Source organism: Citrus sinensis, chromosome 6 (assembly GCF_022201045.2).
Source record: "Citrus sinensis cultivar Valencia sweet orange chromosome 6, DVS_A1.0, whole genome shotgun sequence".
Classification (NCBI taxonomy): domain Eukaryota; kingdom Viridiplantae; phylum Streptophyta; class Magnoliopsida; order Sapindales; family Rutaceae; genus Citrus; species Citrus sinensis.
This window is the reverse complement of record NC_068561.1, coordinates 25203626-25225084: the sequence shown is the minus strand read 5'-3', so window position 1 is coordinate 25225084 and position 21459 is coordinate 25203626. Positions and strand designations below refer to the sequence as shown.

General features: G+C 35.2%; 4 protein-coding genes across 9 annotated transcripts; 2 read left to right on the top strand and 2 right to left on the bottom strand.

The window, feature by feature from the left end:
• The first annotated feature begins 1388 nt into the window (after nt 1–1388).
• LOC107177585 (uncharacterized) lies at nt 1389–4186 on the top strand. Its single transcript, XM_015531590.3, has 4 exons — nt 1389–1516; nt 1600–2075; nt 2890–3487; nt 3589–4186. Exons 1-4 carry the CDS (start codon nt 1427–1429, stop codon nt 4042–4044), a joined length of 1620 nt encoding a protein of 539 aa, XP_015387076.1. The 5' UTR covers nt 1389–1426; the 3' UTR covers nt 4045–4186.
• Nucleotides 4187–4428: 242 nt separating this feature from the next.
• Nucleotides 4429–7577, bottom strand: LOC102624425 (uncharacterized). 4 transcript variants are annotated; one of them, XM_006482490.4, is made up of 6 exons: nt 7230–7577; nt 6325–6456; nt 6131–6156; nt 5570–5659; nt 4902–4995; nt 4429–4769 (listed from the first exon to the last, which is right to left on the bottom strand). In XM_006482490.4, the coding sequence occupies exons 2-5, from the start codon at nt 6402–6404 to the stop codon at nt 4949–4951; spliced, it is 243 nt and encodes an 80-aa protein (XP_006482553.1). In that variant the 5' UTR covers nt 6405–6456; nt 7230–7577; the 3' UTR covers nt 4429–4769; nt 4902–4948. The 4 variants fall into 4 exon arrangements, with proteins under 4 accessions (XP_006482553.1, XP_006482552.1, XP_006482554.1 ...); XM_006482489.4 differs by having other exon boundaries at nt 6325–6441; nt 7230–7573; XM_006482491.4 differs by having other exon boundaries at nt 4429–4760; nt 6325–6436; nt 7230–7565.
• Nucleotides 7578–10096: 2519 nt separating this feature from the next.
• LOC102624139 (translation factor GUF1 homolog, mitochondrial) lies at nt 10097–14956 on the top strand. 3 transcript variants are annotated; one of them, XM_025100140.2, is made up of 12 exons: nt 10097–10522; nt 10921–11671; nt 12041–12197; nt 12306–12360; nt 12897–12964; nt 13038–13142; nt 13225–13296; nt 13556–13669; nt 13793–13933; nt 14014–14073; nt 14292–14494; nt 14603–14956. In XM_025100140.2, the coding sequence occupies exons 1-11, from the start codon at nt 10184–10186 to the stop codon at nt 14455–14457; spliced, it is 2028 nt and encodes a 675-aa protein (XP_024955908.1). In that variant the 5' UTR covers nt 10097–10183; the 3' UTR covers nt 14458–14494; nt 14603–14956. The 3 variants fall into 3 exon arrangements, with proteins under 3 accessions (XP_024955908.1, XP_006482550.1, XP_015387097.1); XM_006482487.4 differs by having other exon boundaries at nt 10099–10522; nt 14292–14505; XM_015531611.3 differs by having other exon boundaries at nt 10375–10522; nt 10906–11671; nt 14292–14505.
• Nucleotides 14957–15638: 682 nt separating this feature from the next.
• On the bottom strand, nt 15639–18973 carry LOC102611301 (probable WRKY transcription factor 72). Its single transcript, XM_006482610.4, has 5 exons — nt 18758–18973; nt 18342–18431; nt 17135–17692; nt 16929–17042; nt 15639–16759 (listed from the first exon to the last, which is right to left on the bottom strand). Exons 1-5 carry the CDS (start codon nt 18851–18853, stop codon nt 15851–15853), a joined length of 1767 nt encoding a protein of 588 aa, XP_006482673.1. The 5' UTR covers nt 18854–18973; the 3' UTR covers nt 15639–15850.
• Between the last annotated feature and the right edge of the window lie 2486 nt (nt 18974–21459).

The window sequence follows — 21459 nt, the reverse complement described above, 5'->3', positions numbered from 1 at the left end:
ATCCACCACTCACGGACATCCCACCATAAACTGCAGCTCTAGTTTCATATAACCACAGGTTTTTACCAGTTTTGGCATCCATTGCATATATTGGTCCTTCAGGATGTGTTGATCCAGCAAAAACCACATCATTAGCCACACCGACAGGCCCATAAACTGTAAAAGTACTTGGATTTGGTACGGACTATAGGATTTTGCCGTCGCGAGCATCGATTGCACACTCAGCCACCGGCTTGTGTTCTTCTTGGATTGGGTGAGAACGAAATTCTTTTCTTCAAAGTTGGCAATATTGATATAGATCCTTTTTTCATCAGTAACTGCGCCCCAAATACCCTTTCCGCCAGGGCCGCTAGTTCCAGCCTCCTACAAATTCAATAAGATGATGTATATATAAATTGTAGGAGTTATTCCCTGTTTGCTTGTACAGATGCAACAGGTACGTAGTCAAAAATTTAATTCAAGTGAAGCAAGTTCAAAATATAAGGACTATATATATATTTCAAATGAGACTGCCTTTATCACGATCAAGAGCCCAAGCAAATCCACTTTTTGGCACAGCAACAATAATATCTTTCCAAGTTCCATTAACATGAGGGTTAGGGCCAGGAGGGCAACCAGGGGTTGAAAGATTGAAACATTCAATAAAGAATACACCGTAGCCGCCAACTTAATGGTACCATTGGATCTTGCCCGTGTCCACGTCCAATGCCAGGATTGAATCTGAACGATTCTCAAGCTCTACACATTCATTAGTAGGACTAGTGGATACTGTTTGATGATTTTGTTTTTCCTGGCATTCTGTCGTGTGAGGAGCCTAGTATAAGTTGCCAGTGGCAATGTAAATGTGATTTCTGCGAGTATCAATTGATGGGCTGCTTCCCCAGATTGCTGCTCCAGCGTATGCTCCTCTCTTGCCTTTGTTATCAGGCAGCATGTAAGTTTGCCGCAAGACTGCATCAGATTTGACATGTAATTTCAAGAGGCGGCCGCACAAAGTGCAATGCTTAGGCCTTCTTCTAGAGATGATGTACCAACATAGAAACTCCTTGAATGAAAGAATGCGCAAAAAAGTTACATTTAATGAGCTGTGTTGGTATTGAATTATAGATAGATAAATTCGCATTTGTAGGTGCAGACGCTCACAAGTTTAAAATGCCTTCTCGTCTTACTAGTATTTTTAAGAGATCTTCAAACGGTTGACAATTGAATATGCTTTGTTTTTAGACAAATTCAGTATTGATTTAATCAAGGTATACATATTTACTTCTAATAAATAAAAATTAATTTGTTTGTCTTGCGTGGAGGTGGTAGCCTGTCAAATTAATAGTAAGTTAAAAAGCCACTAAATCCCTCCAAATGAAATTTTTTTTTAAGCATCTTGACAGAAGCCTCCTACAGCAATAAGCATTTTCAAGGACCCATTTCAATGGCGCTTCCTAAACGCCAGAACAATAATATTATCGTTCCTCTAAGCATCTTCTGTTTACTCTCCTTCACAACTTCCACAGATTCTGCTGTAAATTCTCTCCCTCATGCACACTCACTACACATGACACAATTAACATGGATAAATTTTGATGTTTGACTCTATATTTGCAGGGCAACACACAAAATACTGAACAAAATTGGGTAAATCATGGAGGAGATTTATACAACAGGAGATATGCAAACAAGGAGAAAAAGATCAGTCCAGCAACTGTCTCCAAGCTAAATTTAAAGTGGAAGTTCTATGCAGGATGTGACATTAGTGTAACTCCAGCAATTTTCAACAACACCCTTTACTTTCCAAGCTGGAATGGCTACCTCTATGCAGTTAAAGCAGCTGATGGATCTCTTATTTGGAAGCAGAACTTACAAAACTTGACAGGGATTAGCAACCCTGGTTTCACTCTCAATGTCAACTCAACAGTGTCAAGATCAACACCAACAGTTGCTGGAAATTTGCTTATTTTTGGACTCTGGGGACCTGCCGTTGTAGTTGCTGTGAGAAGATCAAATGGGAAGCTTGTTTGGAAGACCATGCTCGATGATCATGCACGAAGTTTTATAACCATGTCTGGAACTTATTACAAAGAGTTAGTTTTTGCCATTTTCGCTTACTCTTAATGTTTGTCCTTTAATGTTTAGCATAGAGATACCTCATTAACAATTCGAAGCTTCAGCTTAACTATGAAAGCCCAGAAACTGAACTAACTTTTGCTTAGTGATTTGATTCCGCAGTTGCAGTTAGAAGTCATTGCATACATACAGCCACTCAACCTATACTCTATTTTAGAAAGCAAACTTTCTTTGAGAAAATATCCAGGAAAATTTTCTGTCTCAAGTTAAGTGGTTCATTTGTCTAAAAGATTGTTAACCTTTTAAGAAGTTTATAACTTCTAAGTAAAATCTTGTGGTTCACAGATAGCAGACCCAGGAAATTTTATTATATTTAACTTGTGCCAATTACATAATGTCAGTCTTTGTTTGTCTCAAGATTTATTAGCTAAATTCTTTATATTAATAGAAATTGTCAGGCCTGTGGACAACATGACTTTTAATATGTAATATTTATATGATTATTAGATCTGGACATTATCGGTCTTCAAATTGTGTTTTGTCTTACATGTTGTCTTGCCAATGCAAAGATAACTTCAACTATACAGAATTGTTCCTGATTTCCATGTCCAGCTGTATCCAAAATACAAAATTAATGTTTAAAGATACGAATTTTAGATATATTTTAATATTAAATTATAGCTAGTTCCCACCACATAGTCCAAATCTACATTTTAAAATGTGTAGACATTCACGTGAATGTACAAATTATTGATTCAAGACAAAAATAGAAATTCAATGAAGTACAAGATTTTGGTTTTAATTATTTCGCATTTACTGGCTTTGCCTCAGGGCTTACTATGTTGGAACATCATCAATAGAAGAAGGCCTAACCTTCGAGCTATGCTGCACTTTCCAGGGCAGTCTAGCCAAATTAGATGCCAAGACCGGCAGGATCCTGTGGCAAACCTTCATGCTGCCGGACAATTTTGGCAAGCTTAACGAATATGCTGGAGCAGCCATTTGGGGAAGCAGTCCGTCAATTGACCCCATTAGAAACCATGTTTACATTGCCACAGGGAACCTCTATTCAGTTCCACTGCATATACGCCAATGCCAAGAAGAAAACAATCAAACAACACCAACAAGTCCAGACAAGTGTATCGAACCTGAAAATCACTCAAATTCTCTCCTGGCACTTGATTTAGACACTGGAAAAATTGTGTGGTATAAGCAGTTGGGGGGATATGATGTGTGGTTTGGTGCCTGTAACTGGCAATTGAATCCAAATTGCCCACCTGGACCTAGCCCTGATGCTGATTTTGGAGAGGCGCCAATGATGTTGAGCATGTATCTAAATAAAGTGAAGCATGATATTGTTGTTGCTGTTCAGAAAAGCGGCTTTGCTTGGGCTCTAGATCGTGATAATGGCAGCCTCATTTGGTCTATTGTAAGTTCAGACTCACTTTGAAGAACGGTTTTGATATGAGGTCTTGCGTTTGTGTATTGCAATTTTTTTTTTTTGCCTAAACAAAAGACTTACAACTGTAGGAGGCTGGACCGGGAGGCCTAGGTGGCGGGGCAATGTGGGGTGCGGCCACAGATGAGAGAAGAATCTACTCCAACATTGCCAACAGCCAACACAAAAACTTCACTCTCAAGCCATCCAAGAACTCCACTATTGCTGGTGGATGGGTGGCGATGGATGCTAGCAATGGAAATGTCCTATGGTCTACAGCTGATCCTAGCAATGGTACTGCCCCCGGACCAGTTACTGTCGCCAATGGTGTCCTGTTTGGCGGATCTACATACCGACAAGGACCAATCTATGCAATGGATGTCAAGACAGGAAAAATCTTGTGGTCGTATCATACTGGAGCAACGATTTATGGTGGTGCTTCAGTAAGCAATGGATGCATCTATATGGGTAATGGGTACAAGGTTACTGTCGGATTTGGTAACAAGAACTTCACTTCTGGAACCTCACTATATGCTTTCTGTGTCTAAAAAACCACCTCGAATTTTAGACACACAAGCACTAATTACATTTTGATTCCAGTCGGCAATAACATAATCAATAATACATATGAAAATAAGGCTGATGATTTCTGGTCCCTCACATCGTAAGTAATTAATTCCTTGTTCAAATGTTCTGATTATTCCCAGTGGTATTAAGTCTCTTCTAATCAAATGTGTTAAGAACTAATTACATGTCAGCTCTCTAAAATATGTTCAAATGGTCACCAAAATAACTGATGCTACGGATCACAATCAAATATATTACAGATCAGAACTCTTGCCTATGATTAATAATTTAATATAAACAACCCTCTAAATGAGGCCTGAAGTTGCTAAGGTTCTACACAAATTTCATACAAGAGATTATTTACATGAACTCAACAATGCAGTTATAATGTTTATATTACCATTGCGATTAGATAATGATGTTAAAAAGAAAATATGATCTTAGTTACATAATCAAAGCCATCAACCTGTCACACAGTTGGGCCAACATGTTATTTGGAGAAAGAGTTAGCCTGTGACTCAGTTTGGCTGAAGAGCCACCAATAACAGCTGAGACAAAGAATGCATCATCAGATTGCTTTCCAGCTCAACTCAACAATTCGCTGTGTTTTCTTGTAATAGTCAATTCTTCTGCCAATGAGCATCGTTGCAGCCTGTTGATTTGCAGCTGAGTACAGGTTTGGATCACCCAGCATCAACTGCAAGAACTTTTTTACCAAATTTAAATGTTTTTTGCTACTCCTGACATTACTTACAGTACAAGGACATTTCCATTGACTTCAGGATGAACAGAGTTAGCAAATTTTTTTATAAAATTTTATAAGTAGACCTATGATTACCTGAATTGTTGCAAGAATGGAAACTACATTGTAATCATGATTCCACTTCAAGTCTTATATGTTATATCCAAACAGATGCTTCCATCTCCAAAAACTGGTAAGGAGCAACGCAACAGTATAAGAGATCAGAAAGGACAAAACTCCTTAAAGATGACATTTCCCAGAAAGAACAGAACAAAATAAAAATAGACCAAGATACATGCTACAGAAGAATAGGTGATTCTTATTGATGTCAAAATAAAAGCCTCAAATAATATTTTCCCATAGAATTTTAGAAGCCTGACAGCAACTTTAGCAAGATCACTTACAAATCCTAAATTTTTAAACATCTAATATGATTATGGAGTCAACTTAAACAAAAAACATTGAACATTATAAATAAATGCCAAAAGATGCATGGATTAAAACTTGGAACTTGACTAATATAGTGATTGAAAAAGAAAAAAAAGGGAGAAATTAATTCTGGAAAGTAAGCAGTAAAACACTACAAATTTTGTACATCATATGATTCATAAGAGGATCAGCATTCAACCATATAATTAAAAATAATACAATTGAATCCTAAAGCTTGCTCTTTTTTTTCCCTCTCCTTCCACATAAGAAGGTTAAATAGATCATATGGGAAAAAGAGGAGAAGGAGGAACTAACAGGAATTTAGCTCAACTTACCGTTACGGTGGAACATTCCGGAAACAAATGGAACCACAGGAGGCTTGACAGGATATTCCTTAGTAAACTTAAGAGTCAACTTAAATATACCTGCCAAAACCTCAAGAGGGATTTATGACTATATTGTCAATAGAAGTGGCAACAGTAAAATATGCTTATTATTCTAATAACTTTTAGGCAATGATATCACACTAGAAGTGCAGTACTAGCTATTTCTTGTGGCAGAAGGAAATGCAATAGAACTCTTTTCCTGGAACAAAGTTCTAGAATAGCTGTCATTTATTTTGCAAATATGTTTCAAATATAAGCAATTATCATCTGAAACAAGATGATTTCAGAGAATGGTTTCTAATAAGTTCTGTGCAGCCATAGGTATGTATAGCAATATCCGCAGATATAAATGCCTAAACATACACATCAGTTCAGCATTTACAACTTAACCCATTTCAGCGTGTCAGAAACAGTAATTGTAGGAGCGCCGGATTAAACTCAATGATTATATTAGGCAATTGTAATGCACAGCTCAAGTTAGCATACACTTATTCAGAATTTTAAACTCACCTCCGTCAAAAAGAGTCCCACCAAGGCTACAACACAAACAAGGAAAGCAATCAATAGAGATTGTGAAAATATAAACTAAAATATTCTCTTATAAAATGACAATCAGAAAAGAAACACACGCCTTGAGAGAAAATAGAGAAGACGTCAAGAGCCACTACATTGTTGGCAGGAAACATAGAACATTGGCAAAATACCCAACAATAATAGCGTTCCAAAGCATAATATCGTCATCACCAGGAGGTGCACCCTGTTGAAGCCTCTTGAGATCCCTCATCCACTGCTGTAGTTGACATTTCAGCCCACCACCTACACTAAGAATAACCAAACTGAAAAATCAATCAAGATTCACCCATTCAAATATATGATATATAAAAACCAATCTTTACCCACTCATGGTACCCATTTAATGAAAACTGAGACACTAGCAAATGAACCATCAATCAATAATTCTCATGCTTGCTAAGTGAAGCAAGTGTTGTAAAATATGCTAGGAAAAGACTATGGTAAAGAAACCATCCATTAGTAGGGTGCTATAGGAGGTTCAAGTCTCCTGGGTACATTTGAATTATGAGGGGAGGATCTTCTTTCAAATATTTGAAGGTTGATTACTTGAAAGAAGGTTGATTACTTGATCCAACTTATTCGAAGTCCAGATTTCCAAACTATCACGGCAGAGTACCAGCTTAGTAAAAGAATTGTTATAAATTATGATCAAGTCACATTAACTAAAATATTTACGTTTCCAACAAATCAAGGACTAGCGCTTCCAACAGCAACTTCTAAAATGAAAAAGAACAGATTTTTTAATTAAAAAAAAAAAACAACCTTTGGTAACCCCTCCATATACCTAATACACAATCAATTAACATATCTGGTAAATTAACAGATCGTCCATATTCTTGGGCTTGGCCATACGAAATTATTACTCAACTGGATAATCTAACACTAGTTTCATTCCTAGCTCTATATCAAGCATCAAGCAAGCCTAGTTGGATTTTTTGAACTTTTTTTGTCACTTCGAACGAGAACTAGAGAATAAAACACACAATGTTTGGTCCCATATACAAAATTGTTCTCGACAGAAGTTTAAGTAACTTACTGGATCTGTTAAGCAATCACCAGCTGAGAAGAAACAGCTAAGTGCCAGAGACAGGAAATTGGAAAGAGAGTGGGAAGAGAAACTGAAGCTTCAAGTTGGCTCTGTATTGCATGTATTGTAGTGGAGTCACGTCATTTCTCATCGTACTACGATTGCTCTGCTTCTTTTTCATTCTTGTCCTTTTGTGTAGAACTTGAAATTGCGCTAATGGCTGGTCCCAGCATCTGACAATCGACAACAAAGGTTTTTTCGTACCCTCAAGGCCTCATCCTCGAGATGTGTGTACTATCAGTTACCTGATTTATGATGCCATGAGAAGGATGAATTTGAGAGATTTTGTAAACGTTATGCGCATATTTAGTATTATTTAACATTACGGGGTTATCTTTGGTAATTTCGACATAAGTCTTTATTCAGTTGTAAACGATGTCGTTTAAGAAGAGCAAACCAAACGCTGCTAATTTCGGGGTTTTTAATTAAATACCCTTTAATAGTTTCAAAATTATTTAAATACCCCCTCTCTTTTTTGTTTTCATGGATACCCTAACAAATGTGAGCAAAGTCGGAAATACCCTTAATGAATGCATCAAATTCACTCAATGAATTGTCTTCATATTTTTTTCCTCATTTCTTTCACCAAAATCTATTTTTGCTGTCGATTCTTTTAAAATCTCTTAGAATCTCTCAAAATCTCTCATAACTTCTTACACAAATACAATTATGTATTCATTTTTTTAACACCCACTCTTTCTTTAAAGGTGCATTGCTTATTAAACAACCCAATAAGGTATGTTAATGTTGTTGGGTTTTAAATTTGTTAATTTTTAGGAAAATTTAGAAATTTTCCTCACATTACAATGTTTTATTTTCACCATTTTTTCTTATACATAGAAATATATGCGATGTAGGTTGTTTAATTATTTTTTTCAGCAATATAACTTATTTATGGCCAAAATATTTCGAGTCGTGCATTCTTTTGATACCGTGTACGTCATATAGTTAGTCATGTAGGTCGTGTAAGTAATATAGTCGTGTAAGTCGTGTAGGTCGTGTAAGTCGTGTAGGTCGTGTAGGTCACGTAAGAAATATAGTCATGTAGGTCATGTAAGAAATATAGTCGTGTAGGTCATGTAAGAAATATAGTCGTGTAAGTCGTGTAAGTAATATAGTCGTGTAGGTCATGTAGGTCGTGTAGTTACTTGTATATGAAATTTAATATTATTGTTTTTATTGTATCATCAGATATGGTTTTGGTACGTGTGCATATTATCTTCAATGGTGAATGGATTGAGTAAAATGACGAGTATAAGTTCAAAGGTTCAAAGGCTAAAGGGATAATGATACCACGATCGACAACATATGCCGAATTGGTGGAGAAGATAGCTGAAGTTATTGATATAGATACTTCGGAATTCGAAATCACAATGAAGTTCAAACTTAAGACATCTGATCCTATGCCACCAGTTACAATTCAAACCAATGATGATGTAGAATTTTTTTAGATTCCAATTTAATTTCACTTCTTTTTTTTAATAATTTTCATTGACATTTTTTGCATAGCAGCAAATATAAATTCTTAGCACAAATTAAGTTTTTAAAGAACTAAATTAATCTAATGATTAATGGAAAAATTAGTGTAATTTTAAAGTCGTAATTAAACATATTACAGCCATTTAAAAAGTTTTTTTTTTTTTTTTTTATCTTCAAAGTGCTTTCTTCCTCTGGCCAAGCATACAAGCATACATGAGGAATGCCTGCATATAATTAATCCATGAAATCAATTAACAAAAAAAAATATCAACTATAGGAAATTAATGTAATGTTATACACATAAGAACACCATTCGCAATGATAAAATATTTCCACTCATAACTAGACATATCATGACTTAACATGGCTTATAATTGGAAATTAAGAATCTCTCTAACTAATGACATTTCACCAGATAAATGTATATGCACCATTCCAATTTATTGTGAGCCTAATTAAACTAAATGTAATGTGTAGATTCTATTGACAAAAAATAAAATGTGGAATTTAAGGTCGTGTAATTGTGTAATACAAGAAGATCGTGTAATTGTATAATACATGAAGGTCGTATAAACATGCAATACATGAAGGTCGTGTAAACGTGTAATACATAAAGGTCGTGTAATCGTGCAATACATGAAGATCGTGTAATCGTGCAATACATGAAGATCGTGTAATACACAACCTTGAATCTTACATAACCTTACACGACCAAATCTTGTGTTACATAACAAAATTATAATCAGCACAATCCATTAATTTTTCACAATTTGCATGCAGCAAAACAACTAGAAATTTGTTTTCAAACATGTTATGAGAGACCCACAACTAATTAATCTATTTTTTCAATATAAAACCCTAACTTTTTGTTTTTTTCCCTTGAATATTAACAAGAAAACTAATTACATGGAATTACTTGTCTCAACTAGTTACAATCTGATAATTTTACAGTAAATGTTCAACTCTCTCCGGCGATTATGTAGTGACGAACTATGCTTCACTTTCTTAGTTGTGGCAGCTTCCCCTTCTCAGGCTTAGTTTGCTCGTGTTGAAGTTTGATTTACCATGTATGGAGAATGAATGTTTGTTTTCGGTAGAGGTGATGCCGGTGAGGGAATTACAGTGTTTGTTTGTTTGAGTTTGATAATGGAGAGAATTGCAGCAGATGAGTGTTTGTTTGCTTCAGTAGAGAAGGGAGAGGAGCTGTCCGTTGAATTGAAATATTTTAAAATGAGGATAGATTAGTAATTTTTTATGAGTCTTTAAAGGGTATCAATGAAAATTTTGGCAAAAACAAATTTTAGGGTATTGAGATAATTTTTGAAGTATGGAGGTGTACCGGGCGCAATTGGCACGCTAATTTCTGAAGCGCTTTCTCGAAACAATTTGGCTACGGCAGCACATCTTCTGCTAAAACCCTTCAAATGGGGTCTATATACGGAGCCTCTAAAACCCTTAAAAAATCTCACTTTATACTCTCCTCAATCGCTAAAACCAATCCAATAAATTTTAGATTCAGCCACTGCCAAAACCACCGTTGTTTGCTTGACTCAACTCGTTCATTTTCTTCAAATTCTCGCCAACATGACAACAGAGATAATACAAATGTAGACTTGACCCAGTACCCACCTGAGAGAATCAGAAACTTTTCTATAATTGCCCATGTTGACCATGGAAAATCAACGCTCGCTGACAGGCTTTTGGAACTCACTGGCACTATCAAAAGAGGGCATGGGCAGCCTCAGTATCTTGATAAATTGCAGGTATAATGATGAATTTTTCATTTTTTTTATTAGATTATTTAACATGCAATTTAAAGTGGGTGTTTTTTGGATTTTACATTAGGTTTATGGATTTGTTTTGTAAATTCAATGTGGTTTTTGTCATTTTAGTTTGTCAGAGTATGCTTCTTTGATATCGTTGTCGTTTGAAATTGTTATTGTCTCGGAAATATGAAGACTAGAAAGCTTCGCTAAATAAGCTTGAGATGATGGCCTCTATGTATACTTCATCCACATTCTTTTTCTAAACCTGTTTGTTTTATTTCACATTAGTTTCACACTTCTCAAAATGATAGCATATATTTATGTCCGGGAAAATATATATTGAAGGTATTTATTTACTGTCTGTTGTAAATGTGATGAAGTGGGGATATTTTTAGGTGGAGAGAGAAAGGGGAATAACCGTTAAAGCACAGACAGCTACTATGTTTTACAGAAACGAGTTGAATGGCCCTGGCACTAGTGAAGCTCATTATCCCTCAAGTTTTCTACTAAATCTTATCGACACACCTGGTCATGTAGATTTCAGCTATGAGGTGTCGAGATCCCTAGCAGCTTGCCAGGGTGCTCTTTTGGTTGTGGATGCTGCCCAAGGTGTTCAGGCACAAACTGTTGCTAACTTTTATCTTGCTTTTGAATCTGAACTGACGATAATACCTGTCATAAACAAAATTGATCAGCCTACTGCTGATCCTGATCGTGTCAAAGCTCAGCTGAAATCAATGTTTGATCTTGACCCTAGTGAAGCCCTTTTAACATCTGCAAAAACAGGGCAGGGTCTTGAGCATGTCCTTCCTGCAGTCATAGAGCGGATACCTCCTCCTCGTGGGATTATAAATTCATCTTTGCGTATGCTTTTGTTGGATTCATATTATGATGAGTACAAAGGAGTAATATGCCATGTTGCAGTTGTTGATGGAACTTTGCGCAAAGGAGATAAGATCTCATCGGCTGCAACTGGCCAAGCTTATGAAATTGTGGATGTTGGAATCATGCATCCTGAACTCACTCCTACTGGGGTTCTTCTTACTGGACAAGTGGGTTATGTTGTGACTGGCATGCGTTCAACGAAAGAGGCACGCATTGGTGATACTCTCTATCACAATAAAAGCATTGTTGAGCCACTTCCAGGTATATATTCATCTTTTTTTCCTGCTACAGAACATTATCTTCATTCTGTTAGCCTTTTCACGCAGATCTTGCCAGTCATAAACATATTATCTCTACCTTAATAGTTGGAGTATTTGTTTGAGGCAGGCTTACTATTTGGTTGTTTTCTTTCTCTGTTTTTGTAATTCTGTTTGTAGAAAGGTGAGTATTTTGGTTGTTCTGCTGTATTTTCTTCAAAGTGCAATATATGCCGGTGTTGTAGCTGTAAGGGCTCTACATGTTATGTTATCGTCCTTGCCTTTCATTTTCTACTTGATTTAAGTAGTTCTGAATTCACTGGTCCTTATACCTTCCCTTTGACATGGTTTCTTATATGCCCCAAAAATGTAGGTTTTAAGCCTGCCAAACATATGGTGTTCTCTGGTCTTTATCCTGCTGATGGATCTGATTTTGAAGTGCTCAACCATGCAATAGAGAGACTCACGTGCAATGATGCCAGTGTCTCTGTTACTAAAGAGACTAGCACAGCACTTGGACTGGGTTTTAGGTCTGGCCTCAGCCACTGAGTGATTCATCTCACTACAGTGAAAATCAAACTTGTGACTAAGTATCCTGTTTTCTATTTTTTGGTAACAATTAACATGTTGTACTACAGGTGTGGTTTCTTAGGCTTACTTCACATGGACGTTTTTCATCAACGACTTGAACAGGTGTTTTCCCCTTTTTTGTGTTTGCAGTTGACATAGTCCTCAAATACAATATGAAGATGCAGTACCAACACAGCCTATTTGCATTTTGAAATGTTCATCTTTTTCCCATTTGGAGGGAGTTTCTTTATAATAGATAAACGAACTTTGCTTTCATATTGGTTGGGTCCAGCTGTATGAACTTTTTACCTTTCTTTCCAAGCCAACACCAAATTTTCTAGCAGCAGCATCTAAATTAGGTTTTCTTCTAGCACTCATACAAGCTTCTTAATGTACATATGGACCTAATATCGTGGACATTAATATGCCTTTATGTAGTTAAGGAATTTTCTTCACCGTGTCTTTTCATTGTTGTTGATGGATCACATTTAAAAAATAATAAAGTTAGATAAAACTAATAAAATATCAGTTATTATGCTTATTTTGCCGACATATCTTACCATGTTTGTCTAGAATTTTACTTGGACACTTGTATTTGGCTTAATAATATTGGAAGTATTGCTTATTCTCATGAACCCCTCTGTTAATATATATGATAGGAGTATGGAGCTCATGTCATTTCAACAGTCCCCACTGTGCCTTATATATTTGAGTATTCTGATGGGAGGTATGTCTTGTATATCGCTTTTAAGATTGTTTAAGAAGTGCTTTACCTAATGATACATGGACCCATTCTTTAGTAAAGCAGAAGTACAGAATCCTGCCTCATTGCCCTCCAATCCTAAAAAACGGGTTACAGCCTGCTGGGAACCTACTGTGGTAGCGACAATTATCATTCCTAGTGAGTAAGCCCTCAACTCCCTTACTGGGTAAGTTCTTTTGCATCAGTGTATTTATTCATCCAGAATGAAATTTTTCTGCCCTAAGGTACGTGGGATCTGTGATTACACTTTGCTCCGAGCGAAGAGGACAGCAGTTGGAGTACTTGTTTATTGACAGGTAATTTTGACTCCTGGATCATGATGATTTTAGCATGAAAATAAATTAAACTTTGTATTTAAATTCTTGGTATCCATAGAACATATATCTGATCTAATCATAAAACTTGTAGTTGAAATATATATATACCCTACATTACTAAATTGTACTGTCAGTTTCTGCATTTGTTACGTATGCGATTTAATTTGCAAGCTTTATGTACCCTTCCTTGAACTGATTCACAGTTGAAGTACTGATCATTTGATTTTCATATATGCAGCCAGCGGGCATTTATGAAGTATTGTCTACCTTTGAGGGAAATTGTTGTGGATTTTTATAATGAATTGAAGAGTTTGACTTCAGGTTATGCATCATTCGATTATGAGGATTCAGAGTAATCTCTCTCTCTTTTGTACTTCCTTTTATTTATGTGGAAAGCATTTATACATCATCTGATTGGATGGGATATTTGGATATGATTTCTCCACATTTCACACATGACGGGTCTCATTAACAGATATCAACAAGCTGATATGGTGAAACTCGATATCCTCTTGAATGGTCAACCTGTTGATGCAATGGCAACAATTGTGCACAATTTAAAGGCTCAACGTGTTGGTCGTGAACTGGTGGAGAAGCTGAAGAAATTCATAGACAGGTCTTTTCATTTAATATATTAGTTTTCATAGTCTATTTGCTTGTTTATGTAGTAGCCTCAGGTGATTTGAATCTGAGCAGGCAAATGTTTGAGATAACCATTCAAGCTGCAATTGGATCAAAGGTTATTGCGAGGGAGACGTAAGTCATGGAAACCTTTTCATACTGGTCTTTTCTATTTGAGTGATGTCACTATATCAGTTTTGATATGTGACCATTTTCTTTAGATAGCGGTTCTTGCAATTTTCATTGGCATTCGTAAAGCAAGAGATTGTCATTGTTTTTTGTCATTTTTTTTCTAAAATTTTGATAATTCTTTCTTCCAAACTGTTAGCTAACCCTTGATGTTCTGTTCATAGGATTTCGGCTATGAGAAAGAATGTTCTTGCAAAGTGCTATGGTGGAGATGTTACAAGGAAAAGGAAGCTATTGGAGAAGCAAAAAGAAGGAAAGAAGCGAATGAAGCGCGTTGGTTCTGTTGATATACCTCAGGAGGCTTTTCATCAACTATTGAGAGTTTCATGAAGAAAGATGTCTCGAAGATGGAGCAACATTTTCAACAGTACTGGCAAGGTGATATGCTCGTAGATTATGTGTTGATAATTGACGTGAGAGTAAACTTTTTGATCTATTACATATTGGCATTTAAACTTTATGATTTTTGTTGCAGCGGTGTATGAATCATATGAAACTCTATTCTTCATGATTGCTACTGACTGCCGGCCCGCCTAGCCGTTATTTTTTCATGTTTAAGGACTTTGGCCGCAAAAAGGTTCTCATAAAGATTTATTTTGGGGATGTTACCGGTTAGTGCAGGAGGTTGGATGAACAGAGCCCATTGTTTTTGTAGGGAGCTGTCTTGTGTAAACAATTGTGCTATATATCAAAGAGTATTGAGTTACAATTTTCTGCATAAATCATGCAATAGACTCAGTCTCATTATTCAATATTATTTTTTGGAGTTCCCTAATGTATTGTTGAATAATTAGATAAATAAAATATATCACAGGAGTTTTCTGTTGTCTCTAATTGGAAAACAAGTAGACTATATAGTGCAATTGAGGTCATTTTGGTGCGCGTCCTCGTTATTGTTAGTCAGTTGCTTACATCTTTAACGTTTTATATTGTAACGTAATGTAAAATAGTAAATTAACATTTTTGGCAAAAGTAATAATACTAATATAATAGTAATAAACCATTGCAATAAAATGTTCCGATGTCAATTGACTTACATTTTATCAATAAGTAATCCTAATTTTTATTTTTCATTATTATTGTTATTTTTTTTATTTTTTTATTTTTTCATGTCCGTCAAGTGCTCTGCAGACGATGAAACTATCAATCCAGTTCCAGGAAATTAGATGATGAAATTATCAATCCAGTTCCAGAAATTTATTTAGTGCATTCGACCCCTAATTTTTATACTTTTATTTTTTAAAACATCACATGATTGGAAGCTCACCAATCATGCGTGCAGAGTTGAATTCTCCCTTTATTTTTTAACACTAGAGATCTTACCAAGTGAAACTAACTAACAACCCGCAAATATGTGACGAGATCCTATCTCAGCTGTAGGTCATATTACAGGACTACTTGATTGTAACGAGTCAGTGGGTACTTGCACTTGAAACCCTAATTTAAGACCGTCAGCTCATTTTATATATGAACTACTCTCCTTTAAAGTTGACTTAGACCTTAACTGCACGCTGAATATGTATAATACAGAATCAATGGTTTGTATTAGCAAGAAATCTACAAGCTCAGATTCGACTGGTTGCATTTGCGGACAATGTGAACAGGACTGTATCAATTCCATACATAAACATTAAGTAACTATATACACTTTGATCATTCTCAATATTATTTATTACTTATTCCCAAACTTCGGTCACATCCAAAAAGTCAATTATCAACCCCATCAACTGCTTTGATCCTTGTTATTATTATCATTCGTCGGGGTAGGGCTGCTCTTGAAGATAGGAAATGGCAATGAAGATTGAAGCAAACTACTGCTTCCCGTCTGAGAATTCAAAGTTGAGAGTCCATTGAAGTAGCCTGATGCGCAAGCTTTCCCATTTTGGCTCAGTATTGAATTGTTAGGAGGAGTATTATTCTGCATCAGATTCTGACCAAAATTTTCTTGATCCCCATTATTTGTTGCATTGCCTCCAACCATTGTTGAAATCGCGGCAGCTATAACTGACCGAAAGTTAGGGTCCGATGTCATAGCTTTGGTTAGGGTTTCTGTCAAAGCTTGTTGAGAAGCAGAAGCAGCTGCAGCTTGTTGGTTCTGATTTTTATCCATGAAAGATTGATAAAACTGTTCTTGGGAATTTTTTCCAAGATTTGACAAGGACCCATTTGGAGTTTGATTGTAAGGACCATAAGCTTGGAACCCATTGCCCCAAAGTGTGGGTAACAAAGTGGATTCTGAGGAACAAGAAAAGTTGAGATTTGTTGAAGGGAATCTTGGGTTTGAAGCAAAACTTGAAGAGAACCTGTTGAAGTGAGAAAAGGAACTGGATGGATTGGTAAGATCCAGGGTAATTGTTGGGAACAAAGCTGAGGTACTATTTGAGGAGTAGAATGGCTTTGTTCTTGAAGTATCATAAATATTGAAGTTTAATCCATTGGGTGCTGTGGCAGCAGTAGTAGTTGGGGCTGTGGAGCTGAGGCCTGGCTGAGATGTCGAAGAGCCAGATAATAGCATGGAAGCAGCAGCTGAGGTAGTGGAAGCCATGGCAGTGGCTGAAACTGGAAGTGGGTGGCTGTGTGTTCCTTCATAGGTTGTGATTAATATAGACATGTCTTCGGCACACCTTTGTACCTAAAAAAATTATGGTAGCGTAACGAGTTAGCTTAACTGATAAAGAAAATCATAAGTTAGTGTAAGATGTTTAAGGTTTAAAATCTACATACTCACGTTAATTAATTAGGAACAATAAGAAATTTTATTTACATTTTTATAATAATTTTCGAGAAATAACAAAGTATACCTGTTTTCTTACAGGACATCCTGGTGCAACCGTACAACGATAATAAGCTCGTGGACATGGGTTTCCTTTTGCGATTTTTTGCCCATATTTCCTCCATTGACATCCATCGTTCAACTGTATAAAGGATGAAAAATTCTTTTAGCCAAAATTCTCAAAATGATCTAGACATATTTACTGCAATGAAAATTAAAGAAAGATAGACTAACCGTAGGGGCATCACATCTTGCTCTCACAGAAACCCTAGCTCTCTTCACATTGCTGTGTGGTGAAACTTCATCATCTCCATTACCTCTCATGGTCTTCAAAACCTTACTTGGTGGCCATGCCTCTCCTGCTTCCTCTTCCTTTGTCTCTTCTGAACTATTCTCGGGGCTTAGATTCGACACACCAAGCTCCAGAGACGGTTGAATTTTTGGGTCCAGCGCAAGATTTAGACTGGCCTTCAACTCTTCATCATCACCATTTTTCCTGCTACTTTTGCTTGCATTATTGCTTGTTCTTTCTTCCTTTTTAGCCTCTCCCGGGCTGCTGCTTCTTCCAAGACAAAGTGACACAAGTTCAGACTCCATGATTTGACCATCGTGGGAACAGTATTGAGTTGAATTTGTAGATTTCTTGGCGGGGTCAGCTTTTTGCAAGATATCAAAGAAGCGCAATTGGAGAGACTTGTAATCCTTTTCGATTTGCTCTAGCATCTTCTTTAATCTTTCGTTTTCTTCTCTCACTTCACCCATCTCAGCTTTGGCAGATTCAAGCTCATCCTCCTAAGATCAATTGGAAAAAAAAAATCAATAACAAATTAATATCCCCCCATCCATCTTATAATATTTGTAACAAATTAACCAAAATAAGGTCCCTAAGAAAAGTATATTTAATTATCTTATGATTAATTTGGAGATTAATTGGGAATAGAAATCATGAACATTCAGATCTACCTAACGCGCCCAAGATTGCGCGCACATATGCAGCAAACAAAAGTGATGAAGTTATTCGCCACAACAATTAGAATTCTTCTCGACGAACATACATATATTATATAATTAATTTATTATTCATGCATAATGCACATGAGCTATGTCTACATATGAAACATCTCGCTAATAGCAAAAGAATGCCAAATTGAAAGTTTGTGGATGCAAGTGTTTGTATATGTATGCATGTGTATGATAGAGAGAAAGAGATGATATATAAATGAACAAACAATTTAGCTTGCCAAAATATTGGTTCTGTATATAGTTGTAATCTTTGATGTAATTTTGTTTATTTAAATGAACAAACAATTTAGCTTGCCAAAATATTAGTTCTGTATATTAGTTGTAATCTTTGATGTAATTTTGATGTAAGTTCAATAAATATACTCCATGGCGGGGGGTGGGGGGGTTGGGGGAAGGAGTCGTAAATTTTGTTAGGTACCTCTTTCCCGTCGGCTGCTAATTTCTCATGCCTGCTGGGTGAAGATGATTTCAGACCACTGACCTCATATATTTGTCCTCCAATTCCCACCTGAAATAGAAGAACAACAGTCATATATTAATAATTGGTTTATTTTTCCTTGGTTATTTCAGTACTTCATGAAACTCAAAAGGAAGAAAAAAAAGAATGATGACAGCTTCTACAAATTCAAGATTCAAAGAAACTGAGTGACTTTCACTTGCTATATCATCAAATGGTAGAACTCCTCCATCTAAATCCAATTCATGAAGATCGAAACGTAAATTCTCATAATTAAATCCGACATCTAAAACATGATCAACTCTTTATTTAAAAAAAAAAAAAAAAGTCATCGACACACAAGGGGATTTGATGATAGTATAGATATGTATTTGTACCTTTCTAGCTTCTTGGCTGCAAATATGTTCATGGTTGATAGATTCAGCACTCTTTTCTTCCTTAACAACACAAGGCATTTTCAATAAAACCTCCATTTAAATTGCTGCAGCTTAATTTGAAGGATCAAATATCTCTCTTTCCTTCTGCCAGCCCTTAATATTCTTAATACTTATATATAAAACTTGAACATAATAATCTCCATTGAACTTCTCTTCCAATTATACTATTACAAGACCCCAGAAGTCTTTTGTACATTTTAAAATATTAAATTAATTAACCTATTCAAAAAATCTCATTAACTCATAGCTCACAATTACGCAGACACACACAAACAAAATGTCAACTATCTCCACAGCTATTTGATATATATTAAATAATTAATAAAACAAGGAGTATAAAAAGGATTAATTCAACTTCAACTTTCACAGTCAAGAGAGAGAGAGCTGAATTTGCGGCAAGCTTATTAATTGATTAATGTTATTATAGTACTATCGTTGAAGCTTCGTACTAATACGACGTCACATGGGCTAACAGTCAAATTTTATGTATGAGAGATGACTTATTAAGCCACGGCGGTGGTGGTGGACGGTGGCCACAGTCAAGCATTGCCCTTGTTTAATTAGTTGTCAATTTTCCGGTCAATACGCCTCTTAGCTTAACACGGTATCCATGTTAAGACATGAGGCAATGCAATGTTGTCCATATTCGTTGACCTTGATTAATTTCGTTTGTTTTTGTGAATTATTTTTTCTACTTCCATCACTTGCATTAGTTGTTAGCTAGCTAGGTTAGCTAACTCGGCCATCATATTCATTCATGCGTATGATTTAATATTAGAGTGTTTTTCAAGACTACCTCTTTAAGAATGAAAAAATGTGTTATTCTTCAAAAGATTCTTCAAATATAAATAAGTTAATATTATTTTAATCAAATAAATATTTTTCAATGGAAAAATAAATAGTAATTGAAGTACTTCTCTCTCTCTCCAATAAAAAATAATAAAATATAAATTGAAGATGAAGAAAACAACTCTATAAAATTGAAGAGAGAAACTCATTTCTTATTTAAAAAATCTTAATTAAAGTATTTTTTGGGGCTTAAATGCGGATGTCGCTTTCCAAATAAGTAGTAAAATTTTATTTGAAAAGTGTTTTGAGATACTCTAACCAAGTTGTACTTGATTACTTTCTTCAATTTAAACTATCATAAATCAATTTTTTTTTAAAAAAAAAAACATGGCATTAGAGCAAAACTAGGTATTGTGTTCAAATCCTATGTGCCATTTTTCCGCCACTTCAGTTTTTAGGTCAAAGTGATTTAAGAAACTAAACCAACAAATCAATCACATAATTATTATTATGATAAAATGTACTATGTCCCACAACTGGAAAATTTCGAAGTGAATTTGCCATGAAATCATCACAACAACGGCAGCTAATAAATTACATATAACTTACAACAACTCAAAAATGGTTAATCAATTCTAAATTATGGTAACATGTGAAAGATGTCGGAGATCATGAGTAACTAGTTTTGTGTTTGCCATAAGTTACATATACAAGACCCCACAACAATATTGTAATTTTTTAGGCATTGAAGTAGTAAATTTTTTTTGGTTTTTAATGAAACAAAAAGTTTCCTCAAATATTTTATATAGAACTACATTAAATACTTTACTTGTAAGATGATAAGACCAAATACTAAAATATAATATGTCAACTTTAGGAGAAACTTTTTAATACATTAGAAGTACCACATCAATTGTACAACAAAAAAATGATATTACGTTATATATTCATTTATTTTAAAAAATAATATTAAGCAAGTGGTGATCATATTTAATAGACTTTCTCCAACTTTAGATACTATTCTCATTAATTAACAAGTGATGAACATTTACAGTCTTATTTAGGAAAAAAATAAAGGAAACTAAAGATATGATCCGTAATGTAGGACCCTTAGACAAGATGTATAAAGCAAGTAATCACATTAACTAATTGTAGTCAACTTTCTGAGTGATACAAGCTGATGGCAAAACAATGAATATTGCTTTTAAGTGTCATGATGTTAATTAGCTATTGTTGCACACTATGATTATCAAGAATCACATTATATTTGTGAACATATAAGCTAATAATTAGCTTAACTTATTTTTTTTAAAATTAATATATTGAACAACTATTCAGATCCTGCATTATGGTAATTTCCTTAAACATCTAGACATTTCTGTATAGTATATTTTCTGGTAACTAATCACGTTCCCAAGGACGCTAACACTGTTTACTCATGTCTTATCGCTAAACTTTTTGCGACACGTTCATTGAGGACATAACCCTTCTTCTTTTTTGATAGATTAATATCTACATATTATCTTCCAATAGATGATTCTGTTAATTAACTTTTTAAGTTTAGATTCATCAATTGTGGCACCAATTATAGATATAGGGATCTGAGCTTCATATATCTCTCGTCAACTTGCATCACCCATTTGAAATTAACTTGAGTTGAACGAAATTAATGTTGTTTTAATGTCCATGAAACGACTGCTTGGATTATTAAACTCACTATGGATTCAATATGACTGTTGAAATTATGAATATTTATTAGTAAATGCGTCAGCATATCTCACTCAATCTATATTTTATCACAAATATAATTTGGAGTTCATATTGCATAGTAATTAATTAACACTCACGTCACA

Bases quoted from the DNA above. Each gene is read 5' to 3' on its own strand.
- LOC107177585 (XM_015531590.3), top strand. From the start codon at position 1,427: ATGGCGCTTCCTAAACGCCAGAACAATAATATTATCGTTCCTCTAAGC. The intron at 1,517-1,599 runs GTAAATTCTCTC...CTATATTTGCAG, and splicing joins CAACTTCCACAGATTCTGCT to GGCAACACACAAAATACTGA. The intron at 3,488-3,588 runs GTAAGTTCAGAC...TTACAACTGTAG, and splicing joins GCAGCCTCATTTGGTCTATT to GAGGCTGGACCGGGAGGCCT.
- LOC102624425 (XM_006482490.4), bottom strand. From the start codon at position 6,404: ATGAGGGATCTCAAGAGGCTTCAACAGGGTGCACCTCCTGGTGATGAC. The intron at 5,660-6,130 runs GTGAGTTTAAAA...AGGTTTTGGCAG, and splicing joins TGGGACTCTTTTTGACGGAG to GTATATTTAAGTTGACTCTT. The intron at 4,996-5,569 runs GTAAGTTGAGCT...GCTCCTTACCAG, and splicing joins CGGAATGTTCCACCGTAACG to TTTTTGGAGATGGAAGCATC.
- LOC102624139 (XM_025100140.2), top strand. From the start codon at position 10,184: ATGGGGTCTATATACGGAGCCTCTAAAACCCTTAAAAAATCTCACTTT. The intron at 12,965-13,037 runs GTATGTCTTGTA...CCCATTCTTTAG, and splicing joins TTTGAGTATTCTGATGGGAG to TAAAGCAGAAGTACAGAATC. The intron at 13,670-13,792 runs GTAATCTCTCTC...TCTCATTAACAG, and splicing joins TTCGATTATGAGGATTCAGA to ATATCAACAAGCTGATATGG.
- LOC102611301 (XM_006482610.4), bottom strand. From the start codon at position 18,853: ATGGAGGTTTTATTGAAAATGCCTTGTGTTGTTAAGGAAGAAAAGAGT. The intron at 18,432-18,757 runs GTACAAATACAT...CTTCTATTTCAG, and splicing joins GCAGCCAAGAAGCTAGAAAG to GTGGGAATTGGAGGACAAAT. The intron at 17,693-18,341 runs GTACCTAACAAA...AATTGATCTTAG, and splicing joins TAGCAGCCGACGGGAAAGAG to GAGGATGAGCTTGAATCTGC.